Here is a 24,985-nt window from a genome sequence, read left to right on the forward strand (position 1 = left end):
AGGGTGGAGGTGAAGAGAACCTCAAAAGGGTCTGCGAAGGAGGGGAACAGAACATACAAAGGCCTAAAGGCAGGAACTTGTGCTCATGGTGTTTAGAGGGGAAAGAAAGACAGGCATAGTAAATGGGACATAACAAATGCTACTCCTGTGACAAGAACCTCACACATTCCTCCTGAAAAGATAACCAGTTAGATCTACTAGCCTTCTCACCTTCTAGTAAATAAAAAAATAAAAATAAATAAAAAGGGCAATTAGATTAAGGAATAACTCAAAAGTACCATTTGGAATTTAACTTTCCTTAGCACTAAACTTAAAATATATCTATATCTATATCTATATCTATATCTATATCTATCTATCTATCTATCTATCTATCTATCTATCTATCTATCTATACCAAAACGTCAGCAAAACCAAACATTACTGGTGTTGCTAAGTTGAGAGGTGGTTGGAGTGGAGGACAGGGGAATAAAGTTAGGATCTTAAGAGTGTCCAAATCTTCTATTGCTAGCAAATGCTTTGTTCTCTGAAGAATATTTATTACTAGAGTAAACTTACTCCTTCTGGAATTTTAGTTATTTAGCGAGGAGTTATTTCTATTCAGAAATGGAAAATTCAAAGACCAAAAACCCCTGACTGTATGGTAATCTATATGGCTTGTGCACTGGCGCTGTCTGCGGGCCCGAGTCATCAATTATGTATAGAAATGTACAGCTCCAGCCGGAGCCAGTGTCGGGAGTGGAGGTGGGGGGTGGGGGGTGGGGGCTGCCAGGGATTTCTTAAGGGGAACAAAAACATTTGCTTGTGTCTTCCTTTAGAAAGCACAGAGTAGGTGAAAAGAGGAGGATCTCTGAAAGGAAATACGAGTAATCCTCCATACATATACGGACTCCTTATAATAAGTGAAAAAATGAATTTTTAAGAAAATACTTAATGTGAAACCAGAAATATAACTAAGGAAAAAGCCTCAGAAATAGATACAAGAAAGGCTGGCTTCAGTTCATCAAAACCACACACTTCAGAATACAAATTCATTCCTTCGATGTGGAGGAAAAATAACTAATGGGGGTCACCAAGCTCCAACCTCACTGAACCAAATTCAGTGCACTCAGTGTTTACAACAAGGAGTAATCACATTATGTGAAATAAAATGCCCTGTAATCCCCAAACCTGGCTGGCTTCTGAGGTGTGAGTTTTCCTTGTAAATGAATGAAGCGTGTTTACAGACTGACCAGGGAGCACACGGACTATGAAGATTACCACAAAGAAAATGCAATCTAAGATATCTTACGGAATTTTCTCTATTATACCAAACACAACAAAAGCTTTCACTGGGATTTCAATAAATTTAGTTCTGCACATTGCTGCAGAAATTTAGTTATTCTCCCTTTCTCTAGTGGGTAGCTGGGGTAGCAGCTGGTGTGTTTTGTATTTAAAAACAGGAAAAAGACCTCTCGTTCTCTCTCAGTACCTACATAAATGTGCTTGAGAAAATTTGGAAAAATGATTTACTTTGAGTAAAATGACTTTATTTCCTTTCCTGTACAGTATTTGACACGCTTTTAAACATCTAAGGGTAAGAGTCATGCTTTCAAAAAGCATACAGATTTCTTCTAGAGGAAACTACAGTGCATAAAAACATATTTAAATCCATGTAAATTTAAACAGACATGCTTGAAAGTACATCCTCATTCTTCAACACTTTCTGAGTAGAATTTGTAATGCCTGATTTTTATAAAATAATTTCGGTGACATGTAAATACTGTGAGGTAGCCAGACAAAAGTATCATAATTTTATATTACTTTAAAGAGTGTGTAACAGTCTCATTGTGTCATTTCTATACAGGTTAGATCACATGTCATATTATTCAGCCAAATTCTGTAAAATTGAAAGCATATTTAAAAATCAGCATTAAAACATTAAGGAATGCCTGAAACTGATGAAAATCAAATGAATTTCCTTATTTCTTAGATTTTAAATAGGAATAATCTGCTGATCACTCCCAGAAACTGCAATTGAGCAAAAAAATCCTCATGAATGCTGAAATATTTAATTTTCTCAGCTCCTATTTCTTAAACAAATGATTTCTGCCCGTTAGAATGTGAAAAACTCCAACATATTTAAACACATTGCAATTCACATGACACATGACACAAAAAACATGACATACATCAAATTAGCTACTTGTTACTAATAGAGTCTGTTAAAAAAGGCAAGGCCTCAGTTCCACAACCATTACAGTTTAATTTATTGACTTCCATATTTTGGCTTATATACACTGTTAATTGAACACTTTGCAAATTTAGTGGGGAACCTGAATTGAGGCCATTTAAAATTATCTTTCGCTATGAATTTTTAAATTCATATTTTATTACATACATGAAATGGGAAGGAAATCTCAGTCACCTGTCCATTTTGTGACAGGTGCCTTACATTAATTATCTCATTTCATCCTGAGAAATATATTATTGCCTATTGCTCCAGGAAGGCAAATAACTTGTCCAGGGGTCACATGACTACTCAAAGCTCCTCATGTTACTCCATCACCAACAGCATGTGATTTCTTCTTTCTGCAAACATGTTGCTCCTTTGGCTTCTGGAATATTACAAACTCCTCTTTTATCTTCTTCTCCTAGATCTTCCCCCGTCACTAAATTCAGGTCTCTTCTAAGACTTTCCCTGACCACCCACTCTGCAACACACACACACACACATCTTCCCTCCTTGACCACTTTTTATTCCTTAATCTTGCATTATTTTTGTTTACAAAACTTATCACCACTTGACATTATATTTAGTTATTTACTTACTGTCTGTCTCCCCTACTGTTCACCCATCCCCACTCCAACAAAACTCCACAACATTGGGATCCAGGAGGCTGGGCTCTTGTTTGTCTCTTTTCCCCTGTGGCCTCAGTCACTACATCAAATGGCACAGAGGGAGCCCTCAATATATGTGTTGAATGAATGAATGGCTAGAAGTGTGGAGCTGGGATTTGAATCCAGGTCTTTCTAACTCTAGGCCTATGCTTATTTCACCAATTTTGGTTTAATTTCTAGTGCACCTTTCTTAAGTTTCCAAATAGTGAACTCACATTCTTTATAAAGAACCCTAGAGCCCTACCCTCTCTTCTCTACCCCAAACCTGAAACTAAAGAAAGCTGCTTTACAAAAGAAAGGGAGTGAGAGGTTACACAGTTCAGGAAGGAAGAAGAAAGGAGCTACCTTTATTGTGCACTTACTTTGTTCTGAGGAATATGTGTACAGTATATATGTATGGACATATGTCTATTTGCATGTGTATATTTCTGTATAGGTATAATTCCTTTCTGTTTTATTCTCATGGCAACAATACAGAGCAGGTAATATCTCTTACTTTGTGATGTGGACACAGAGGTTCCAGAGTTATTTGCAGCCACCCAGGAAAGTCCCAACAATCTTTGTGCAAGGGAATGGGTGTGTGCATGATAAAGACTATGTATAGAAATCTTGCCTTTTCTATCTGAAATTTTTTTTTTTCAGAATACTGAAAAACAAAAACAACTGCACAGTATTTAATACTAGAGGCCTGGTGCATGGATTCGTACACCAGTGGGGTCCCTAGGCCTAGCCTGCGCCCTCTTGCAATCCAGGACCCCTCGGGGGATGTCGAAGAGCCAGTTTTGGCCTAATCCCCACAGGCTAGGCTGAGGGCCTCTAGTATGCATATAAGATCTTTGGTTAATCTCTTCCCCCCTGCCCCTCCTCCTTCCCTCTTCCCTCTGAGATTCATCAGTTTGTTCCATGTTTTCATGCCTGTGGTTTCTGCTCCTGCATTGAGCGTCTGCCCCCTGGTGGTCAGTGTGCATCATAGCTACTGGCCACTTGGCCAGTCGCTTAGGCTTTTACATATATAGATTACAGAATGCTTCTTTTCATTCAAAAAAATCCTCAAGTAACTAGCAAAGAAGGTAGAACAGATAAAATGGTTGCTTCTCTTTTGGACAGAAACCATTCATTTGTCCTCTAGCTTAAAACAATAACTGTTCTTTCTACCACAGGTTCATTATCCATTTTCAAACTATGCACGAAAGGCAGAAGAAAGACTAGTAGAGGCAACTTCTTTGGGGGAGAGTTGTCATTGGACTATGTAGCTGTTCACTCCCCTCTTTAAGATTTCCACCCAGGGACAGTGAGGGAGTTTCAGAGAATGTGTCCTCAGAAGTCTGGGTAATGGGGGAAGGGAGCACCAGTGAGTGGGGCCTGGTTCCCTTCTAGAGAAGCTTGAAGCTGAGAGGCTGAAAGGGGAGAGAGGCTACAATGGGGAAAACTGCTAGTTCTCCATGGCCAGGCAAAGACATGTCAGTTTTCCTATGGGTTAAGTGCTCCAAGGCAGAGAGCTGAACTTGAGTCATTCTGACCAGGACACAAGTAGATCACTAAAGGCCAAGATCTGTGGTTGGAGTTTTCAGAGGATCACTGTCCCTGTCAGGCAATGATGTGTTCGAATGTTCCTATGAAGCAGAACCACTGAGAAACCCACAGATATGGTGATGGAAGAAGATTTGACTTGGGGTAGTGGGCACACAATGCAATATACAGATGATGTGTCAGAGAAGTGTACACTTGAAACCTATATGATCCTATTAATCAATGTCACCCCAATGGATTTAATTAAAAATCCCACAGAAGCACCCCCACAAGAGAAAGATGTGCCATACTAGAGGGTTTCAAAGCCAGGTGACCACCCCAAGACACATTAGACCTTGTCAATTCATCTCCAATCCTTCCTTCCCCAATCTGTCTCATCCTACAGGAGACAAAAGCAGGGATCCTACAGATCCCAATACAAAACATGTCTATTAATATAGAAGGATCGCTCATGCTTCCTCTAGTCAATACTCACCCTGCCAAAGTTGTCACCATAGGTTAATTCTTCTTAACTTGAACTTAATATACATTAAATAATAAATATGAACTCAATTGTGTTGGCTTCATTTGCTCAATATTATGCCTGTGAGAGTCAATCATGTTTTTGGGTGGGGCAATAGTTCATCATTTCCATTCATATTTCATGTTCTATTGTATGACTATATCACAACTATTTATCCATTCCCCTTAGGATGGGCATTTGAATTTTTTCCATTTTGGCTTATTAAAAAAGTTCTAAAAGCCTTCTTAAACATATCTTCTGGTGGACATATGCACTCATTTCTGATGGACATACACCTGAGAGTGGAATTGCTAAGTCACAATTCAAGCATATGTTTAGCATGAGTAGATACTGCCAAACAGTTTTTCAAATATTAAATAATGTCTGAAAGTCTCAGTTATTAGAAATCTGCACCAATATTTGATATTGATAATCTTTAAATATTTTAGCCATTCTGATGCATGTGTGGTGTATCTCATTGTGACTTTAATTTGCATTTTCCTGATTACTAATGATGTTGAGTCTTTTTTCATATGCCTATTGAAAAGTTGTATATCATCTTTTAGGAAATTTTTCATCCAAATATTTGCCCATTTTTTATTTTGTCACCTATGTATTTTCTATTTGTATGAGCTATTTATATAGTTTGAATACAAGTCTTTTGTTGGATATGTAACAAACATTATGTGTATTCTAAATATCTTCTCTGACTCTGTAGCTCACCTTTTATTCTCTTGCTGTTGACTTCTGTTGAACAGATGTTTTAATTTTAATGAAGCCCAATTGATCAATAATGTCATACATAGTTATGTTTTGTGACTCTTTTTTTTAAAAAATATATTTTATTGATTTTTCACAGAGAGGAAGGGAGAGAGACAGAGAGCCAGAAACATCGATCAGCTGCCTCCTGCACATCTCCCACTGGGGATGTGCCCGCAACCCTGGTACATGCCCTTGACCGGAATCGAACCTGGGACCCTTCAGTCCGCAGGCCGATGCTCTATCCACTGAGCCAAACCGGTTTTGGCTGTTTTGTGACTCTTAAGAAGATCTTCTCTTGTGTTTTCTTCTAGTGGGTGGAGCTTTTTAATTCCTGAAAGTGCCTGGAAAACCTATGGGTTCCTCCTGAAATTTCACCCAAAAGGGGGACAGAATGATCTCACAGAGCAAGTGCAAAAGGGTGTTAATAAGTGACAGTAATGTTGCTCTCTGCTTGCAACTGATAGAGCCTCGCTCATTTAATAAGTCAGTTATACTTGGCGTGACTGTGAAGATTCATTTGAGAAGTATATCATGTCGTTTTCTGTTAGTGGACAATCCTCCTGGTGAGCATATGAGACACTCCTGATGTATTAGCTAAGTTTATTATAGATATGACATAGTTATACAGAATTAGTAGACTCTCCATCACTGATCTATATCAAGTGCCCTAGGGCAATCCATACAGAGATGTGCTTCATTTCTAATTTGATTTTCTTAGAAATGGTGTTTGCTATTGGAGTTTATGTGATGCCCTGAAAAGATGCTGGGTAGGAATTTAGAAATGTTTTCAGTCTACTTTAGCGCCACTTTCAGTCTACTTTAGAGCTACTAGTGATAGCTCATTCCTATCCATAGTTGATCTTCCATAACTTCACAAGGTTGGATTTGGATTTAGAAGCTGTCTTTCTGTACACACCCATGGTCCAAAGCTAGAAACCTAGGAGTCATCCCTAATTCCTCTTCTCACCTGCTACATCAACACTCACCAAAGACTCTATTCTACTTCTAGAGTAACTTTCCAATATACATTTGCTTCTCATTATTGCCACTGCCACTGCTTTACTCCTCTAGGCCAATGTTCTTTTTCTCATGAATCACAGCCTCCTAATTAGTCTCCACCCCTCCAGTCTAGCCCTGCTCCAGTCCATTTTCTACATGCAATGAAGGTGGTCCTTCTAAGTTAATAATAACTAAGATTTTTACAGCACTTCCCCTGTGCTTGGTACTGTGTAAGCATGATCTCATTTAATATTTACAACAACCCTAAGAGGGTGGTACTATAGTTCTCTTTCTTTTTAAATGGAGACACTGAAGCTTAAAGAGGAAGGATAACTTTCCCAATGTCATGCATGTAGTAAGGAAAGAGTTCATAAATCTGATCAGGTCACTCACCCCACTTGTCTGTACATTCATCAAATGACCCAGGTTTCCTCTGCACTGGGTGTCTGTGCATGCTGCTCCCTCTGTCTGGAACATTGTTTTTCTACTCACTACTCCCCACACCCCTTTTCCCTAACTTCAGGCATCAGCACTCCTGAGGTCCCGAGGATGGGTTAAACCTCCACTATATACTCACATAGCTCCCTATCTTCTCCTATCATAGCCTTTACCACATTTTGTCTCAATACTTAATTATCTTCTCCACCAGATGCAAATTCTGTGAGGGGAGGGCTATTCTAGCTTAATTATTACTATTCCTGTGGCCCCCACAAAATGCCTGACTTTTAGTAGGCACTCAACAAATATTAGTTTAAAAAGATGTATGCAAAATATTTTGCGATGTGTTGCTTGTTCGATAAGAAATCCAATGGATCACTGGCTTTCCCTATTATTGTCCAGTAGAACCTTCTGCAGTGATGGCAATATTCCACAATGTGCACTGTTCAGTTCAATGGCCAGTAGCCACATGTGGCTATTAAACACTTGAAATGTGGCTAAGGACCTACATTTGAAATTTTATTTAATTTTCTAATTAATTTAAATTGAAATTTAATTAGCCACATGTGGTTAGTTACTCATGTATCAGACAGTGCAGGTCTATAAAACTCCAATAGTTTATGCAGTCCTTTTCAATGGAGACAATAAATGGCACTTCTATTTTTAAATCACTTGTAATGTTATCCATATGATGAAATTTGGGAGCTCTTTTCTACAATCTGACTTGTAAAGAGTTACTGAGAATCAAATTGTCAGAGCCTCCATGAATGAAAGTTTCTATTTCATCGTGCTATGTTGGTGGTAGTTGGTTAAGAGTTTATCGCTTTATCCAACACCTGTGCTTATCTGTACCTATTCTCTAGTTCTTTAGACTATTCTATCCACCCTATATTACCCATTATGCTTTAGAGAAACATTAAAAACAAAACAAGCAAGAACTAAACAACAGATAGTCAATAACAAATGAGCCTTCAATCAAAGAACTATGGCAAATGACAAAGCCAATTAAAAATCTATCACAGTTAAAAAAAAAAAAACCCAACAAAACACACCTTTAAATTCCACCCCAGTACACTCACCCTATTGCTCAGTATTGAAATCTTTAACTAATTTTTGAAAGCATCCGGAAAACTTGTTTCAGCATTCATTACACAATTAACATGGTCAGCCTCCTTTCTAAGTAATTATTCACTAAGAAGCCTAGCATTTCTTTGGAGCCCCTTCCCTCAACATCACAATGCTTTAAGAGATGACACATGCCTATGTGCTTTTCAGAATAAAAGGCAGACTTTAAGCAGGTTTTAACACTAAATGAGAACAGGGGTGAGAGAAGAGAAATCGACCCTTTTAGCAAAACTGGAGCTGGCAGCGAGCTGCAGGCAGTGCACAGCGTGAGGGCTAGTGGCTCTGGGAAGTGCCCATGTGTTGACAGCTGATGAAGTTGGAAGGCTTAACGGTGCAAATGTCCTGTCAGTGGTACTGCTACAGAGGGCTCTGCTTAACCAGAACTGCCCCAAATCGCCCAAGCTGTTGACAACCAATGGTGAGAAATTAGTTCTCTCTGGGCTTTGACACAAAATTAGCAAGTTATTATTTTTACATAGGTAGGAACCCTGCATTGACTGCATTTACTGAAGAAAAAGGGATCATTTTGTCCAGTTTCAAACTCTAAAGGTGTCAGACTTAGTTAAAGACCATAAAATATGATAATTTGTGCCCCTTCCTCCCATCTTCAATAAGCCCACTACATATTAAATTGGTATAGCAAAACATTTTTACAAAATGTAAATTCAACTTGTGTCACAGGTGAGAGATCTACAAATTGAAAGTTTCCCAAAAAGTAGGAATATTCAAAATAGTCAGGGAGTAAGTTAGCATCAGTAAGAGAGAACCCCCACCAGTATGTAGAATCGCATGTGAAAATAAAGATGCTCCAGTCCGTGAAATTGCTTCCAGAATTAACATGGGGTGTTTGGGATTTTTAAAGCTTTTCCTAGGCATCAAGCTCAGCTTTAAGTTACTCTGAGAGCTGCCCAGCATGTAATGCCCTGGGTCTTTTCTTGAAAATCTGCAGCATCTATCAGGAGACACTTACTCGGCTACTTAGCAGTCTGTCTTTTAGAAAATTTGCTCAATTTTTGGAAACCTGATTAGTATCACAGAAATGAGAAGCAAGCCATCTTGGACAGGGACTGCATCTCTCACACGCATATGCCTCCAGCAGGTATGTTCTATTAGAGCACGGGCCCTGGGTCCAGACATCCTGGGTTCAAATCCTGTCCTATCACTTAACTGTGTGCCCTTAGGCAAGTTATCTAACCTCTCTGGGCCTCAGCTTCCTCAGTAAAATAGGGATGACCACAGTACTGACATACCTTAGTGTTACTGTGAGGATTAAATAAATGTATACATGCTAAATGCATATACAGTTCCTGGCACTTAGTAAGCATTCAAAAACTGTTAATTAACATTATCATTATTAGTTTTTTTGAACAAAAAAAGTTGAAACTCATGAACACAAAGAGCAGTGTGGTAGTTGTCAGAGGAAAGGGGGTCCTAATATATGGTGACAGAAGATATGAATTTGGGTGGCGAGCACACGGTGCAATATTCAAACCTTGTAACATAGAAACCCACACCTGAAACCTGTATGATCATAGAAACCAATGTCACCCCAATAAATCTAATAAAAAAATAACAAAACAGCATCATATTTAAACAGCAGATATCAGGGTAAACAGAAGGTCAAAAAAGGAAATGAGGTCATCCTCTTTAGAATATATTTTTGCTGCTAATACTGACAAGTAAATTCTACGATCCCACATGATGTTCTATGAATACTCACCTTGTGGTCCTTATACTATGAGGGCTCTACAACAGATAAATGAAGCTTACTCCTAAGGCCTGTTTACCAATAGAACACCAAGTGGGTAATGTTCGAGGCGTTATCTTTGTTATTACAGTGAATTATTTATTCTGTAACATAGCTCAGGAATCCTAATATTAACATATCTCACAGCAATCAATCATATTCAATTCTCACTTTCAAATCTTTTTGAAACATCAAATGAAACTGCTAAGCATACAGCTTAATTGTATAGGCTGCTGATGTGGCCAATAATGCCATTAGTGGGCCCAAAAAGCTAAATCAGCAGTACCCAGTCTGAAAACAAAAGGGGCTAGAATTCTGAAGAAAAAGAGTTAAACCCACCAATCTGAATAAGATAAAAAACACTAAAAATAATTTGCAAAACAATTTTCCTCATGCATTTAATAAACATGTGTCAGAATAAACAAAAATCACAGAAGCTGAAAGTAAAAAAAAATCAATTAAAATAAAGTCACAGGGCATGGCAGAGAATTATTTCTGGCAGTTATTTGATATAATATGGTTAATATTTCTAGTCAGTCAAATTAACACAATTTTGCCACTGTAGTTTTACAGTCACAAAGGCACACTCCCAAGAGACTTGCTCCAAGAATGGGAGTAAAAAATATTCTTTTAGGCATAGAACAACTTGACCATTTTCTTCTGAACATAAGTAAGGAAAGAGAGACCACACTCTAGAAAAAAACTCAATTTGCTACACATTCACATGTAGCCATCTTTCCCCTCCTTGATTTCCCCTTCAAAGTCCTTGGATAGAAACCAGTCCATTTATCGCTCCATTTGTATCAATAGATATGCTTTTATTTCTTATCGGTCTGCCTATTCGTATCATGTGTACCCCGCCATGTTATTGATTGGAAGAAGCTCAGGCAAGGCGGTGTCAGCTTATATTCCTAAAGGGAGTCCCCTGAGCAGATTGGTGAGGCATGTAAGGTCAAGTCAGAATTGTGTGTTTCTGTGTTAAAAGTGCAGGGCACACAGAGAAGAAGAAGGTAGAATTCTGGAGCATGTAATTCCAACATTCAGCCTTTCCTGTCTTCATTTCCCTCTCCTCCCCCCACCCCCCTTAGAATTCAGAGGTACTTGTCTTGGAAGAAGACTTGGCTCTGTAAAAAAAAAAATTATTTTAAACCATTCTTCTCACTTCACATGCTTTCTTCTTTCTTTCATCTTTATGTATTTTCCCCAATGGTTACTCAAAAAATAGAGAAATCATAAGGCAAATAAAGTCACTAAATCATATGGCCAGAGAAATCAGGTCTAGTAACTCCCCTAAGAGGTTCATTGGGCATTTTCCTGATGGCTTGTGAAGTAATCTGTATACTTTGAAGGAGAAAATAAAGTTAACCACACCTGCCAATTTTTATGCTTAACACCATAAGAATTTCCACAACTGCTTTATTGGAAGAACCTCAAGATCCATTCATCAAATACTTTCCCGAGACAGAGTATGTGCACAGCACTTTTTCTGGAACTAGGATCTCAAGGGTGGATCTATGTTTGCCCTCAGGGAACTCACAGTTCATTATATGACAGTGTGATATATGCTGTGATATAACATTAACATGTCACAGGACAGAGCAACATGTCATGGCACAAAGAGCTTGGGAGTTAGATTGGGGTCCAAATCTGCTTGTTCCACTTATAGGTGATTTTGTGTGTGTGTGTGTGATGGCACCTATATTCTTGAACTTAATTTCACCCGCATATAACAAAGACATCGTATTATTTATCTAACATAGTGACTCTGGGAGATAGTTAATAAATACTAGTTTGCTTTGCTCCTTGTATACAAAGTCGAGAACAATTCATTTGGTCTAAAGGCAGTGAGATGACGGGAGGAAGGGCCAAAGAAAGGGCAAAGCTGAGACTGGGCTTTGTAGGACAAGTAGGATTTCAATACAGAAGATGGGAATTAAGGGGTTCTTAGCAAAGGGAGCACCTTAAAGAAAAAATGGAGCTGTAAAAGGAACATGGTTAAAAAAAAAAAAAAGCACATGTGTGTTTAGAGGCAGCAGGGCAGAGTGGCTCAGAGTGGGAATTTCCAGGTCAGCTAGGATCATGTTGCTTACTTGGGGTGACCCGGGGTAAATAACTTACCTACTCAGCTCTTTACTCTCCCCATGTTTTGCCCACATAATAACAGTACGTAAGTCACAGAGTGGGTTCAGAATTAAAGGGAGGAGATACTAGTATGTGCATATTTAACAGGGCCTCACGTACAATAAATGTTATTGCTACTTTGTGATTGCTGAAGTCTAGATGGTGGGAACGGGTCAAGCTTAAGGAAAATGGAAGAAGTATAGGCTATCAGCGTGGTATTTCTCATTCTGCCTTTTGACTGCCTGGCAAAACTGACTATTAGTACTCTAAAAGCTACATTTTACCTCGAATGGGTGGGAAGGTTACTTCTATCAGGCTACTCTCTATCTGCTCCCAGTGCTAAATCTATTCTGGTTCAGTGGCTCCTAAACCTGGCTGTGCATCCGAATCCTCTGGGGGTCTGACAGAAAACAGAGACTCTGGGTCTACACTTAGAGGTTCTTACTCAACAAATTTAAGGTGGCGTTCAGAAAGCTTCATTTTTTAGAAAACTTCCACGGCGATCCGATGGACAGCCCATCTGGAGGCTTCCACTGTAGTCCTCTCGGACGCCAGGTCACCTTTATTGCCCACTGAATGAAACAGCACCTAGCTTATCTAACAGTAACAGAGTCCTTTTTAATCTTACAAAAACACTCTGGTTCATTTAAAGAAGGCGTTAATAAAACAACGTCATTTTTAATTAATTACCGAAGAATTTTGCAAGGATGATGACATAAAGGAGCAAGGAATGACAGAGACAAGTTAACTTTTTAAAAAAGAAAATACTATTTTTTCAGATTAAATATTATGACATTGCCAAAATTAGTCGTTTCATCATTATTCATTCCGTTCTCAGTTACATTTAGCAACGTAAATTATGAAATGAGAAATAAGTAACTCATCCTGGTCTCAACATCATTTCCAGGGAGGTCTAAATCCCGACTTGCCCGAGGCCGTGTGCCCTTTCAGTGGGTGTGAAAGAGGATCAATCAGCAACATCAGACATCCCTACCTGCTTCACAAAATGACCGCTTATTGTATTAAAATCATTTAGAGTTTCTTAGTGCACCTAAGGGTTTGTTGATCATTATTTGACAGGAAGTCCTACAGAAGAAAATGCTGATTAAAAACACAAATATTCATCCCTAAAGTTATAATATAAAAATAAGTTTATGTGATTTATGAATAAATTCAAGGGCAGGACAAGATACAAGGCCTAGCCAGATAAGCCCAGGGACCAGGTCAATAAGTGCCATATTAAAAGTTTGGGATTTATCCTAAGAGGAAGGAGGAGATACTCAGAAATTTTAATGGTAAATTTACATTAAGAAAGGTTCTAATATAGTAGCTCTCAATGCCAAATACACATTAAAATCACTCAGGAACTTTAAAAAATGTCTAACTCCCCTATACCAGAGTCCTAATTTTATTGGTCTGGAGTGGGGCCCACACATCAGCAATTTTTTTTAAAAAACCACCCAAGTTCTTTAAATAAAGAGCCAGGATTAAGAACTGCCGCCCAGACTGGAAGCCAGGACACCAGCAAGGCTGTGAAGGACAACGGCTGAACCAGGACCCTGGTGGTGGAATCAGAGCAACGTGAATGCATTTGATGCCTATGCAGTTCTAAAATCAAATCAACAGGATGCACTGACTGGTTACCCATGAGGGAAATACATGAAGCAAAGATTATCACGAGGTTTCCCCTAGGGCAGTGGTCGGCAAACTCGTTAGTCAACAGAGTCAAATATCAACAGTACAATGATTAAAATTTCTTTTGAGAGCCAAATTTTTTAAACTTAAACTATATAGGTAGGTCATTGTTATTAACTTAATTAGGGTACTCCTAAGCTGGCCTTTGCTAAAAATGTCCTCAATCTGATTGAGGTACGTTCGCTGAGGTCGACCCCTTCCAACTCTCCCATCCACACTCGTCTTGTATACTTGTTTCGTCTATCTCCTTTCTGAAAACCGACTTCTGCGCATGGGCCACGAAGTTTCAATCGCACTGTATGTGCGCGCCCGCACGTGGTATTTTGTGGAAGAGCCACACTCAAGGGGCCAAAGAGCTGCATGTGGCTCGCGAGCCGTGGTTTACCGACCACTGCCCTAGGGAAATGGGCCACTGTGGTGTTATTCATTGGCCTTGAATTGTAATGGACCTGGGTTTGGATCTGAATTCTACATTTTCTATTTTGAGTCTTTGAGAAAATTATATAATTTTTTTGAACCCTACACAAAATGGAGACAATAACACTTCACAGATGTATTGTAGAGTTTATGTGAGATACCATAAATAAAGGACCTAGGACAGTCTCTATCACATAATAGGTGCTCAATACATGTTTTCCCTTTCCATCTTATAACACACAGCTACTTCAGATGTAGCTGTTATGAAGAGTAAGGTGTGCTCATTTAAATTCCTAAAAGAACTAAATTTGTTTCAATACATAAAATTATTTTAATATAGTATTTAACAAATACTATGATTTCTACTTCTCAGAAGATGCAAGACATTTAAAAGGATGCCTTGCATATTGAAAAATAGTGTACTATCATATCTAGAAACACAGATACAATGAGCGGAACCATCTGCTTCTAATATTGTTAAAATATTTCAAAAACAGACAGTAGGACAGACAGGAGCTTGATAATGAAAGACTGATGTTAAGAATAGCATTCTAGTTTCAATTTAGAAGAAAGGGTCGTTGAATATACATGGAGGGACGCTGTCACCTTGGGGCCTTTGCATCGACTGCTCCCTTTGCCTGGAATGTTCTTTCCCAGAAATTGTCAAGACCGATTCCTTTGTGGCCCGTAAGCTTTTTTTCCTCCGAAATGAGGCCAACTTGATCCTTTACTTAAATAGCAGCCTCCCACCCCTGTCCCAGCACTTCCGGCCCCTTTAACCCATCTAACTCTTTTTTTCTTTATCTTTCTTCTTCTTCTTTTTTCCCCTTAGCACTAACATCTTTTTAACAAACTGTATAACTTATTTTATTTTTTTATTGTCTGTCTCTTCCCATTAGGGTGTAAATTCCATGAAGACAGAGGTTTAAGACTGTTTCATTAATTTGTTATTATTATGCCAAGTTACTAGAACAATACCTGGCACAAAGCAGGTAGAAATAAGCATCTGCTGAATAAGGAAACATTTTAAAACTGCAAACAAAATTCACAGGTATATATTGAAGTAAGTAACACAGATTGTAAGTAAGCATGCTATGAATACAAAACCAAGTCATCAAAATTAATTTTTTAAAAAAGAACAGGTGAAGGGGTTGTTGAAACCAGAAAGACTTGCTCTCTGGTATTAATCAATCAATGCTCTCTCTATTCTTAGAGCATCTGTGCAAGGACTAGAGGAGCATAAGGGAGAGTACATGTTTCAGGGGAAAAGACTGGCTTTGGAAGCAGAACTCTGGGCCTGAGGCATGACCTGGTGATGAGAACAAACATCAGGACATACAAGCCTGCCACTTCGCTTTTAAGCATGTAGGGATGCTTTCTTATGCCAAAGAAGGGCATACACATCCTTTTAACAATAGATCAGGGTACTCCCTGCCTAACTGCAGAGATTATAACAATTTATGTCTGGGCAAAATATCAATTGTGTTAGTTTTCTTTCTCCCTCCTTCTCTCCCTCTGACCTTCCTTCCCTCCCTTCCTCCTTCCCCATTCTGTCCGTTTCTCTGTTTCAGAAAACATGGAAGAATGATGATGATATTCTGGCCTTTGATAAAATGTAATTCACAATGCAGCCCAATTTCCTAAGCCATGGAACCTGTGACTCCTAGAGGCAAACCACCACGGCCTGGAGGGGCACAGTCCAGAGAGATTACCAGGGCATCCAGGACAGCCGAGGCTGGAACGACTTCATGAATTTCCAGAGAAATTAAATTACAACGTAAAGCTCCACCCACATTATAGAGAACATGAAAAAAGGAAAGGTGTCTTAGTGATTCCATTTTGCATGATATGTTTTTTCTAGTCTAAAGGTTTCCAGTAGATCAGAGTAAAGTAAATGGGGTTTAGGCAACTCTAGAGAATACAGATTAAGATAGAGAAAATGCCAAACCAAATACGCCTAGAGTCATTTAACGAAGCTGTGCCTGTTGATTGATTTACATTTGGCTTTGTAATGGGGTTGCACACAGAGTCCACAGGGCCTAACTTCCCACACTTCACATCCAGCCCCATCCTTGGCAGCGGAAAGCCCAATGGGAAGGCTGATGATGGAAGATCAGATAATCTGCAAACCAGATAATCTGCTTCTACAATTGAGCATTAGAACAGTCTAGCAGGCCACCTGAGCCCCATAATACATATAACCCTTTCTCGATCCACAAAAAGAGCCTTTCAGGTTATTGAACCAAGCCCAAAGGCATCATGGAGGCACACAATTAAAAGGCTTTGACCCAACTTCTGACCTTAATGTCCGCTTCCTGTGGAGAGTGTCTGAACTGGCCTAACAAAATTGCAGACTTAGGAATGCTGCCCAAATTACTTTCATTCCACCTTCTAGCTCACAAGAGCATTAGGATCCCATTTGTGCAGCTATATGCTGGTCCAACAGCTCCAAACAGTTTATATTGGTCTTTGTTACATGGATGGCTAACAATGTTCTCAACAATGACTTATCCCTGACTCCTATCAAAAGTGACAATCCTTACTTTAACACGTGTATTTGCAGCTTCAGCTCTGTGCTTAACCGATGACTACAACATGTTTTATTGATGCAGATTTATCAGAAGCTTCATCAACATCATCAGCATAAACAAGTCATTCAGAAACAAGACCTCCAATCAAAAAGTTACTGGTTACTGTTAATATTGTAATTGCTGACACTGACAGAATAAATGTATATTCGAAACTAGGACAGCTGGTCTAAAATCAAACAAATACTTTCTCTCATTTAATTGCCTATGAAACTGCCTAAGTGTCTGAGGAGATCAGAAAAGTGAGAAATAAGCATCTTTGGAAATGAAAACTCCAATCTGGAGAACCTCTTAGTTATAAGAAAAAATTTAAAAATTTGATACTAGCAATTAAGTACTTTGTTTTAAATCAATGTGTGTGTATATACACTGAGTGGCCAGATTATTATGACCACCTGATGTTTGTAGGCAAATTAGCTATAATTTTGCACTGAAGTTGCTAGAGGGCCAGACCATTATAAATAGGGAAGCAGGTTGTTTACCACGACAGAAGTGATTTTTTTTCTGAAGATATGGGTAAACAACATGATTTAACAGCCTTTGAATGTGGGACACACACACACACACACACACACACACACACACACACTGAGTGGCCAGATTATTATGACCACCCCATCAGTTCTTTATTGGGCCACCTTTTGCCTTCAATACTGCAGCGATTTTTCTTGGCATTGACTCCAGGAGATGTTGAAAGGTGATGCGAGGAATCTGACACCATGCCTGATGAATAGCACTGTCCAGTTCTGTGAGATCTGATGGTTGTGGAACCAGCTGCCTGATGGCTCTTTTAACTTCGTCCCACAAATGCTCAATTGGATTGAGATCTGGTGATTGTGGGGGCCACCTAAGCAAGGTAAAGTCTCCCTCATGTTCTTGAAACCGCTCCTGCACAATACGAGCACCGTGGCATGGCGCATTGTCTTGTTGGAAGAAGCCATCTCCATTGGGAAACACCATCAACATGATAGGATGAACTCGATCAGCAACGATACTTAGGTATGTTGTGCTATTCAGACGTTGTTCCACACAAATTAAAGGGCCCAAATCATGCCAGGAAAACATTCCCCAAACCATTACACTGCCCCCACCAGCTTGAAGGGTTGTACTCATGCATGTGGGGTGCATGCTTTCATCCTGTTTCCGCCAAATTCTCACTCTATCTGCATGATGCAACTGAAAACGTGATTCATCGGACCACATGACTTTTTTCCAATTCTCGACTGTCCAATCTTTGTGTTCCTATGCGAATTGGAGACGTTTTATCTTGGTAACTGCAGACAGCAAAGGTGTTCGAACAGGCCTTCGGCTTCCATATCCCATATGATGCAGTGTACGGCTAATTTGCCTACAAACGTCAGGTGGTCATAATAATCTGGCCACTCACGTTCAAATATCCCCCAGTTCAAAGGCTGTTAAATCGCGTTGTTTACCCATATCTTCAGAAAAAAATCACTTCTAATGTCGTGGTAAACAACCTGCTTCTCTATTTAAAATGGTCTGGCCCTCTAGCAACTTCAGCGCAAAATTATAGCTAATTAGCCTACAAACATCAGGTGGTCATAACAATCTGGCCACTCAATATATATATTTCTCTCCAAGGAGCATGGTAATAAGAGACTATACTAAACTATCTGACCAGTGAGTACTCAAACAGATATATTACTCCTAGCTGAGAGAGGTTAAGATTCCTGATCACTTGAAGAATGGCTCCAGCTCTTGACAAATTATTCAGTTCAGAGTTTATTCAGTGATTCCTACTACATAAATATCTGCAGAGCTAACCTTCTGTATCTTAGAAAGAAGTTGGAGCAAGATTTGATATTCACTGGGAAGAACACTATTCAAAGGATATAAGTTGCAAGTACAACTATATAACTGGTCAAATGAAATTTTGTCTGAAGCCAAGTACACTGCATTAGTTATAGTTTCTCCAGGTCAATCTACAAGCCTATCAAAATCAGAAAAACAAAACCTACAACAATAATAAAAAGTAAGGAAAAAGCCCTCCAGATCTTTCAAGCATATGTGAAAATTTCACATAAGGCACATAGGAGGCCTGAGTTAACCCTGTACTCACTAATCGGGTTACAATAGTGTAGCGGGTTTACAATATTATGTTCACTGCACTTGCCAAAGGACGGTTATGTAATCTCTTGGGAAGTGGAGAATTTTACTCCATCAAAGTTACTTGCCATTAATGTACAAACCATTCTACTAATTATGTTTTATTTATTTTTTTACAAACCAGACAGATTCTGCTAGCATTTTTTTAAAGCATTTCAATTCACAACATATACTTAGTTTCAACTCATCAAATACTTTTTGACCACCTACTAAATACAGGGCACTAAATTAGTTAGGTATTGCTAAAGGTACAAGATTGAATTTCATCACAATTCAGAATAAAAAAAATCTGTGAGTCTTTTTAAAACGAATCCATTTAATTCTTTTGTATGATTATTGCACCAGTATAAACTTGTACCTTTATATTGTTATAGGGCTTCTTCTAGTTTTCTTTTTTTAATGTCACTAACACTATATTTAGAAAATAATCATCATACTCACAAAAACATGTAATTAGCTAGTACCCTGCTCATCTCAATTCCAAGAATTTCAAAAACTAGATAATTTAGAGGAAGCAGATACAGATCTAAGCATTTATTAAATTTAAACAGTTCCAGAATCCCTGAGGAGTGAGGAAATGCTGGCCTTCGCTTTGGAGAACTTTTCTATTTATGCCAGATGACTCATTTATACTAATTGGAATTTTATCGACAGGGACAGATCTGGGTTTGTGGGACCTGAAGCCTATACAATCTGGGGGCTCTCCTTTAAGAAAGAAATGCAAAATTAGTCACAGGGTCTGAAAAGAGGCCCCAGCAAGTGAGAGACCCAGAAGCTGAAGTTTCATTAGCATCTGAGCAAATCTGTCTCTGGGTTTTCAGCCATCAATCATGCGCTTTCATTAATGACATGATGTAAAACAGAGCAACAAGTATCTGAAATTTAAGTTGGGGCGGAAACAGTTCTCTGAAATGTAATTACAGGAGCGACGTGGACTTCTGTGAGGAGCTGTGGCACCCCCAGAAACCTGCTCTCACATCACCACACTCAGCATCAGGAGGGGTCTCAAGGTTAATCACTCATTTCCCCTTCCAATCTGTCTCCATTACTGTTGTGGGATGCTTCAATTAGTCATTCTCATTCTCTCCAGGGAGAGGGAGAGATGGCAGATAACTCATCCCAAACAGACTTCACAATTGGGATCACTACACCCTGCTAAAGAAAAACCTTCACTGGAGACAAGCGAGATTCCCTATCACCCACTCTGTACTCCGTCAATGCCACTCTTTCATCAGACAAAGAAGCCATAAGTCTTCTGGGACTAGAGGCCTTCTTTTCCCTTCCCCCCAAGGAGCAAGTTCAGTTTCTACCACACACTCCTCAGTCCAAGACAGCCCTAGGCAATTGTTCTGAAAACTACCCTGTTCCAGAAGCTAGCCCCTGTGACAAAGGGCCATATTATCAGTCACTTGGGAAGCATTTATACCTGTTTATATGCCTGCTCTCTACTTGTCCTAGAAGAAGTCCTAGCCCTAGAGCAGGGGTGGGCAAACTTTTTGACTCGAGGGCCATAATGGGTTCTTAAACTGGACAGGAGGGCCGGAACAAAAGCATGGATGGAGTGTTTGTGTGAACTAATATAAATCCAAAGTAAACATCATTACATAAAAGGGTACGGTCTTTTTTTTTTTTAGTTTTATTCATTTCAAACGGATCCTGCCCGCGGGCTGTAGTTTGCCCACGGCTGCCCTAGAGTCTAAAATCTGCAAAAGGAGGTGCTAAAGACTCTTTTAGAAGCATATATGGTGTCAACAGTTTACAGAAGACCCATAGAAAAATAATGATTTCTAAGGCAGAAGGAGTAATGCCTCCTGTCAGAGGAGGTCCCTTCAATCTCTCTACACTCATGGGATGAGATGAAGTTCTAATCCAGCAAAAGACTTTGCCGCAAAGGTAGTGCTTTGATCTCTGCAAAAACATCTAAGTAGCCTGGGTTCTGTTATCTCGATATGAAGCTTACATACATGGTGCAATAACAGCAACTGTATAAAATAACACCTGTGAGTGGATACAGATTTCTAGTCATTTGGGCATTCTGGTAATTGTTTATTCTCCTGTAGAATTAAATTTGCTCAGTCCTGTGTGTAGCAGTCTATTTCTGATGGGTCATTCCCTCCTTTGTACCATCATTGGGTTCACGCTCTCACAGCACTTACTAGTATGTCATATAGCAATTGCTTGTTCTCATGACTGGTTCACTCAGGAAACTGTACACTCCCAGGGTTGGGGGAGGGAGGGGCGGCACTGGGGCTATTTTCGGTTTTGTATCTTTAGTGGTGAGTAGAGGGCTGACCCATGGCAGGCAGTCAATGAACAAACTCACTGAAGGAGAGTCATGGAGTGGATAATATTAAATGGTGAGATCTATATATTTTAAAAATTGACTTTGAATTGTGCTCTTCAATTACATGTGAATGGCAGGGAGCCCAATATCTCAGGAATTAACATGGCATATTGAAAAACCACATAATAAAGCTACTTTATTAAGAGTTGGAACAAAATATGTTCTCAATGGAACCAAACAGCCCTAAGTATGGAGCGATTTTTAATATATAGTAATGTATCCTTCCAGAAAAAAAATTTCAAAACCAAGAGATTAAAAATATTCCCAATGTGTTTAAAATGATATCATTTATTTCAAAGTTCTTAGAAGATGTTATCTTATGTCCTCACTTTCATTTTCATAACCTTGCTATTTCTGCACATGAGAAAAATAAAAAACTCAGTCTTGACTTATGAAACTCTCCTCTATTCTGAATCCCGGATCTCTCAAAACAAAATTATATCAGTATGGGGGAGGGGGCATAAAGAGAAAGATTAAATCTAAGCAATATTAAGGAAAGTTTCCTTGGTACCTTCTAACCTGCTCTTGGCACCACCGCCCCCTTGCATGGCCCCCACCCTTTCTTTGTGCACACAGACCTCTGGAATAGCTGCCTGCTCAGTGTGCCTCCTTATCTGCCTTGCTCTGCTCCCTCGTCACACAGTGTAAGTGAGCATTTGTGATTGTTTCCGTGACTACTTCAGACTGTGCTTACCATCCAGAATCCAGAAGGGGATGGGAAGCCCCTAGACAAGATTAATTCGTTCAAGCTGAGTCTAGGAGTCTGATTGGCTCTATAACAATAATAGTAAATATTTGCATCATTATTATTTTGATCCAGATATTGCTCCAAGTGCTTTGAATATTAAAAAACAAACACCCATTTCTCTCAACTCCTTAGAAGTTACTGTCCCCCTTTATAGTGGGGAAACCTGAGGCTTAGAAAGGATAACAACTGACTGCTAATGTCATTGAGATTTGATCTCAGTCTGGCTCCAAAATCTGCACTCTATACAAAGAACAATGATGATACTGATGCTACTGATGACAACAGCAAAGTAGTATAGCTCATCCTAAGGGAGCACTTTCTGGTACCAGGCATGTTCTAAGTAGTTCATGTGTGTTCTCTCATTGTTTGAATTTAATTTCTCTAACTCCTAATAGACTGAACATCTTTTTATTTATTTATTGGCTATTCTTATATTCTCCTGTAGATTTCCAGTCAGATGTTTTGCCCATTTTTTTTAACTAGGTAAGTTTGTTTTTTGTTAACTGATTATAAGAGTTTTTTATGTATTCTTTTAAAATATATTTTATTGATTTCTTACAGAGAGGAAAAGAGAGGGATAGAGAGTTAGAAACATCGATGAGAGAGAAACATCGATCAGCTGCCTCCTGCACACCCCCTACTGGGGATGTGCCCACAACCAAGGTAACATGCCCTTGACCAGAATCAAACCTGGGACCCTTCAGTCCGTAGGCCAACGCTCTATCCACTGAGCCAAACCGGCTAGGGCTGTATTTTTATTTTTCCCCCTCAACTTAAAATTTTTTTTCAAACCTCCAGTAAAGTTGCCAAGAATAGTATCATGAGCACCCACAAACCCTTCACCTATATTCACTAATTACCAATTGCTAACACTTTGCCACCTCTCTTCACCCTCCAACCTCCAAATTCTCCATTACTTGCAGACTTCATGATGTTGTGACACTTCTCATCTAAATAATTCAGCATGTATAGGTCCTCTTCTACCTTCTGCTATCCTGGCCCTCACAGATCCTTTCTCCAGCATAATAACTTCTCACCACTTCCTGCACAATGCATTTACTGCTTCCTTTCCTTGGAGTGTGCTTCTGCTATGGTCCACATGTCCAAACCTTATCCATGCTTCAAGGCCCAACTCAAGTGTCCTGTGAACCATGAAGACTTCCCTTCAATTCTCCTTGTCTGCACCTCTTTTTCCATCACATATTGCTTTCCTCCTGGCACCAGTTGTTTATATGTGAGACACATGCAAAATTAAGGAGCTTTCACTCTTAGGAGTGCTGGTGATGGCCTATCAGTGGTGGCAAACTGTGGCTCGGCAAACCGCGGCTCACGAGCCACATGCCGTTCTTTGGCCCCTTGAGTGTGGCTCTTCCACAAATACTGGCTCTTCCACAAAATACTGACTTCTGCACATGGGCCATGAAGTTTCAATCACATTGTACCTGCACGCCCCAACGTGGTATTTTGTGGAAGAGCCACACTCAAGGGGCCAAAGAGCCGCATGTGGCTCACGAGCGCAGTTTGCCGACCACGGGCCTAGGTAATTTTAGATCTGCTTTCATAACTGGCAATTCCGCCCAAGTCCCTCAGGTGGGGAACCTGTGACTTCTCTATTAAACACTTTATGTTACTGTGGGAAGAGCTTGGGCCAGGAGTCCAGTGTCAGGGCCTTTGTTATAAACAGGGATCTGGCTCCCAGTGCTCACAGGTCTGACTGTCAGTGGGCCAACCACAGCCTTTCTGGCTGATCAGGACTGTGGAACCTGAAATAACTGAGCTATCATTTCAGTTCCCTTAAAGTCAGATGCCTAAGAAACTGTTAGGTTTTGCTCTTTAAATGAAAACAGGGGGAAAAAGTTAGTGCTTAGAATAATTTAATCAACATTCATTTCCATGAACTGCATAAACATTCTCCCAAACCACTGCTGTGTTTTAGTTTAAATATACAGTCTTACCGAGTCTGCTTACTCTTTTCAAAGCAGCGAGTAGTGCCAACGTAAGCAGTAGACGAACCCCTCCCCCTCAGAAAGAGCTTCAGACTCTATGGTCCCATCTAAGTGTCTTCATGGTCAAGGTTGGGAATCAGCTTCTGAATTAATGGGAGAGGGGGCTATTGTTCAGATACAAACCCCAGTTTGGAATTAGGAGGCCTGGTGGGTTAGCCTTCTGGCTGCGAGACACTGTGAAAATCACTTACTTAGCAGCTATGTATGACCCTCATCGTCCTCATTCTCAGCTATAAAATGCAGATGACCATTTCTCCACAGGCAGCTGTGAGAACTTGCCGGATAATGGATGTGAAAGCACTTAGCACACTTACCTACCTTAATAAATGCAATAAATGTTAGTTGAATGCAACTTATGGGAAGTCAAAACATATTCTTTAGGGATTATGATAATGAAAAGTAATAGTATATGACATTACTAAAGTATGAATGTTTGAACTGTAATCTTTTAGTAGTAAAATCTGAAGACATCCTAGACTCTGCTATTTGAAAGATTACTTTTAGTCATATTTTATACCTTACCCAAAGGACTCAATCAACAAATGTGTGCATTCGTTGACTGAATAAATGAGTACATAACTGAAAATGGGATTTTTTTTTGTTACAAACATGCCAGTTCACAAGAAACTGTGTTGAAATTGGCAATGGCAATTTTAGTGTTTTATGGTTTCAATTACTGGTTGTAGTACTCCTAAAGCTAATAGTTATTAAGGTTTAAAGGACGCTAGTCATTGGGGAGTTGTTGAGAAAGATACAGAATATGTAAAAGATAGCTATTTAAATCAGAATCCGAGGACTGGGAAGGTTCTGAGCAGGAGTGAAGAAAGCATGAACTATTTCCCTTCCTACTTCACCAGTTATGTTACTTGTAAGTTATTGAAATTTGCTGAGTTTAAACTTACCTGCATTGCAAGTACTTTAAGTGTGTGTGTGTGTGTGTGTGTGTGTGTGTGTGT

General features: G+C 39.4%; 1 protein-coding gene across 2 annotated transcripts in view; it reads right to left on the bottom strand.

Moving 5' to 3' along the window:
• Positions 1-24,985, bottom strand: part of SLC10A7 (solute carrier family 10 member 7) — a 191,492-nt gene that overhangs the window by 68,588 nt on the left and 97,919 nt on the right. The window contains exon 5 of one of the 2 annotated variants that reach the window (XM_023754891.1): positions 2,511-2,597. The exons of the other annotated variant lie outside the window; for it this stretch is intronic. Coding sequence (XP_023610659.1) covers positions 2,532-2,597 — 66 coding nt within the window. The 3' untranslated portion in view covers positions 2,511-2,531. Of the gene's footprint in view, positions 1-2,510; positions 2,598-24,985 lie in introns of those variants that run through there. 2 annotated transcript variants of the gene reach the window in all.

The sequence above is a fragment of the Myotis lucifugus genome, unplaced genomic scaffold (genome assembly GCF_000147115.1).
Source record: "Myotis lucifugus unplaced genomic scaffold, Myoluc2.0 scaffold_1, whole genome shotgun sequence".
Lineage (NCBI taxonomy): Eukaryota > Metazoa > Chordata > Mammalia > Chiroptera > Vespertilionidae > Myotis > Myotis lucifugus.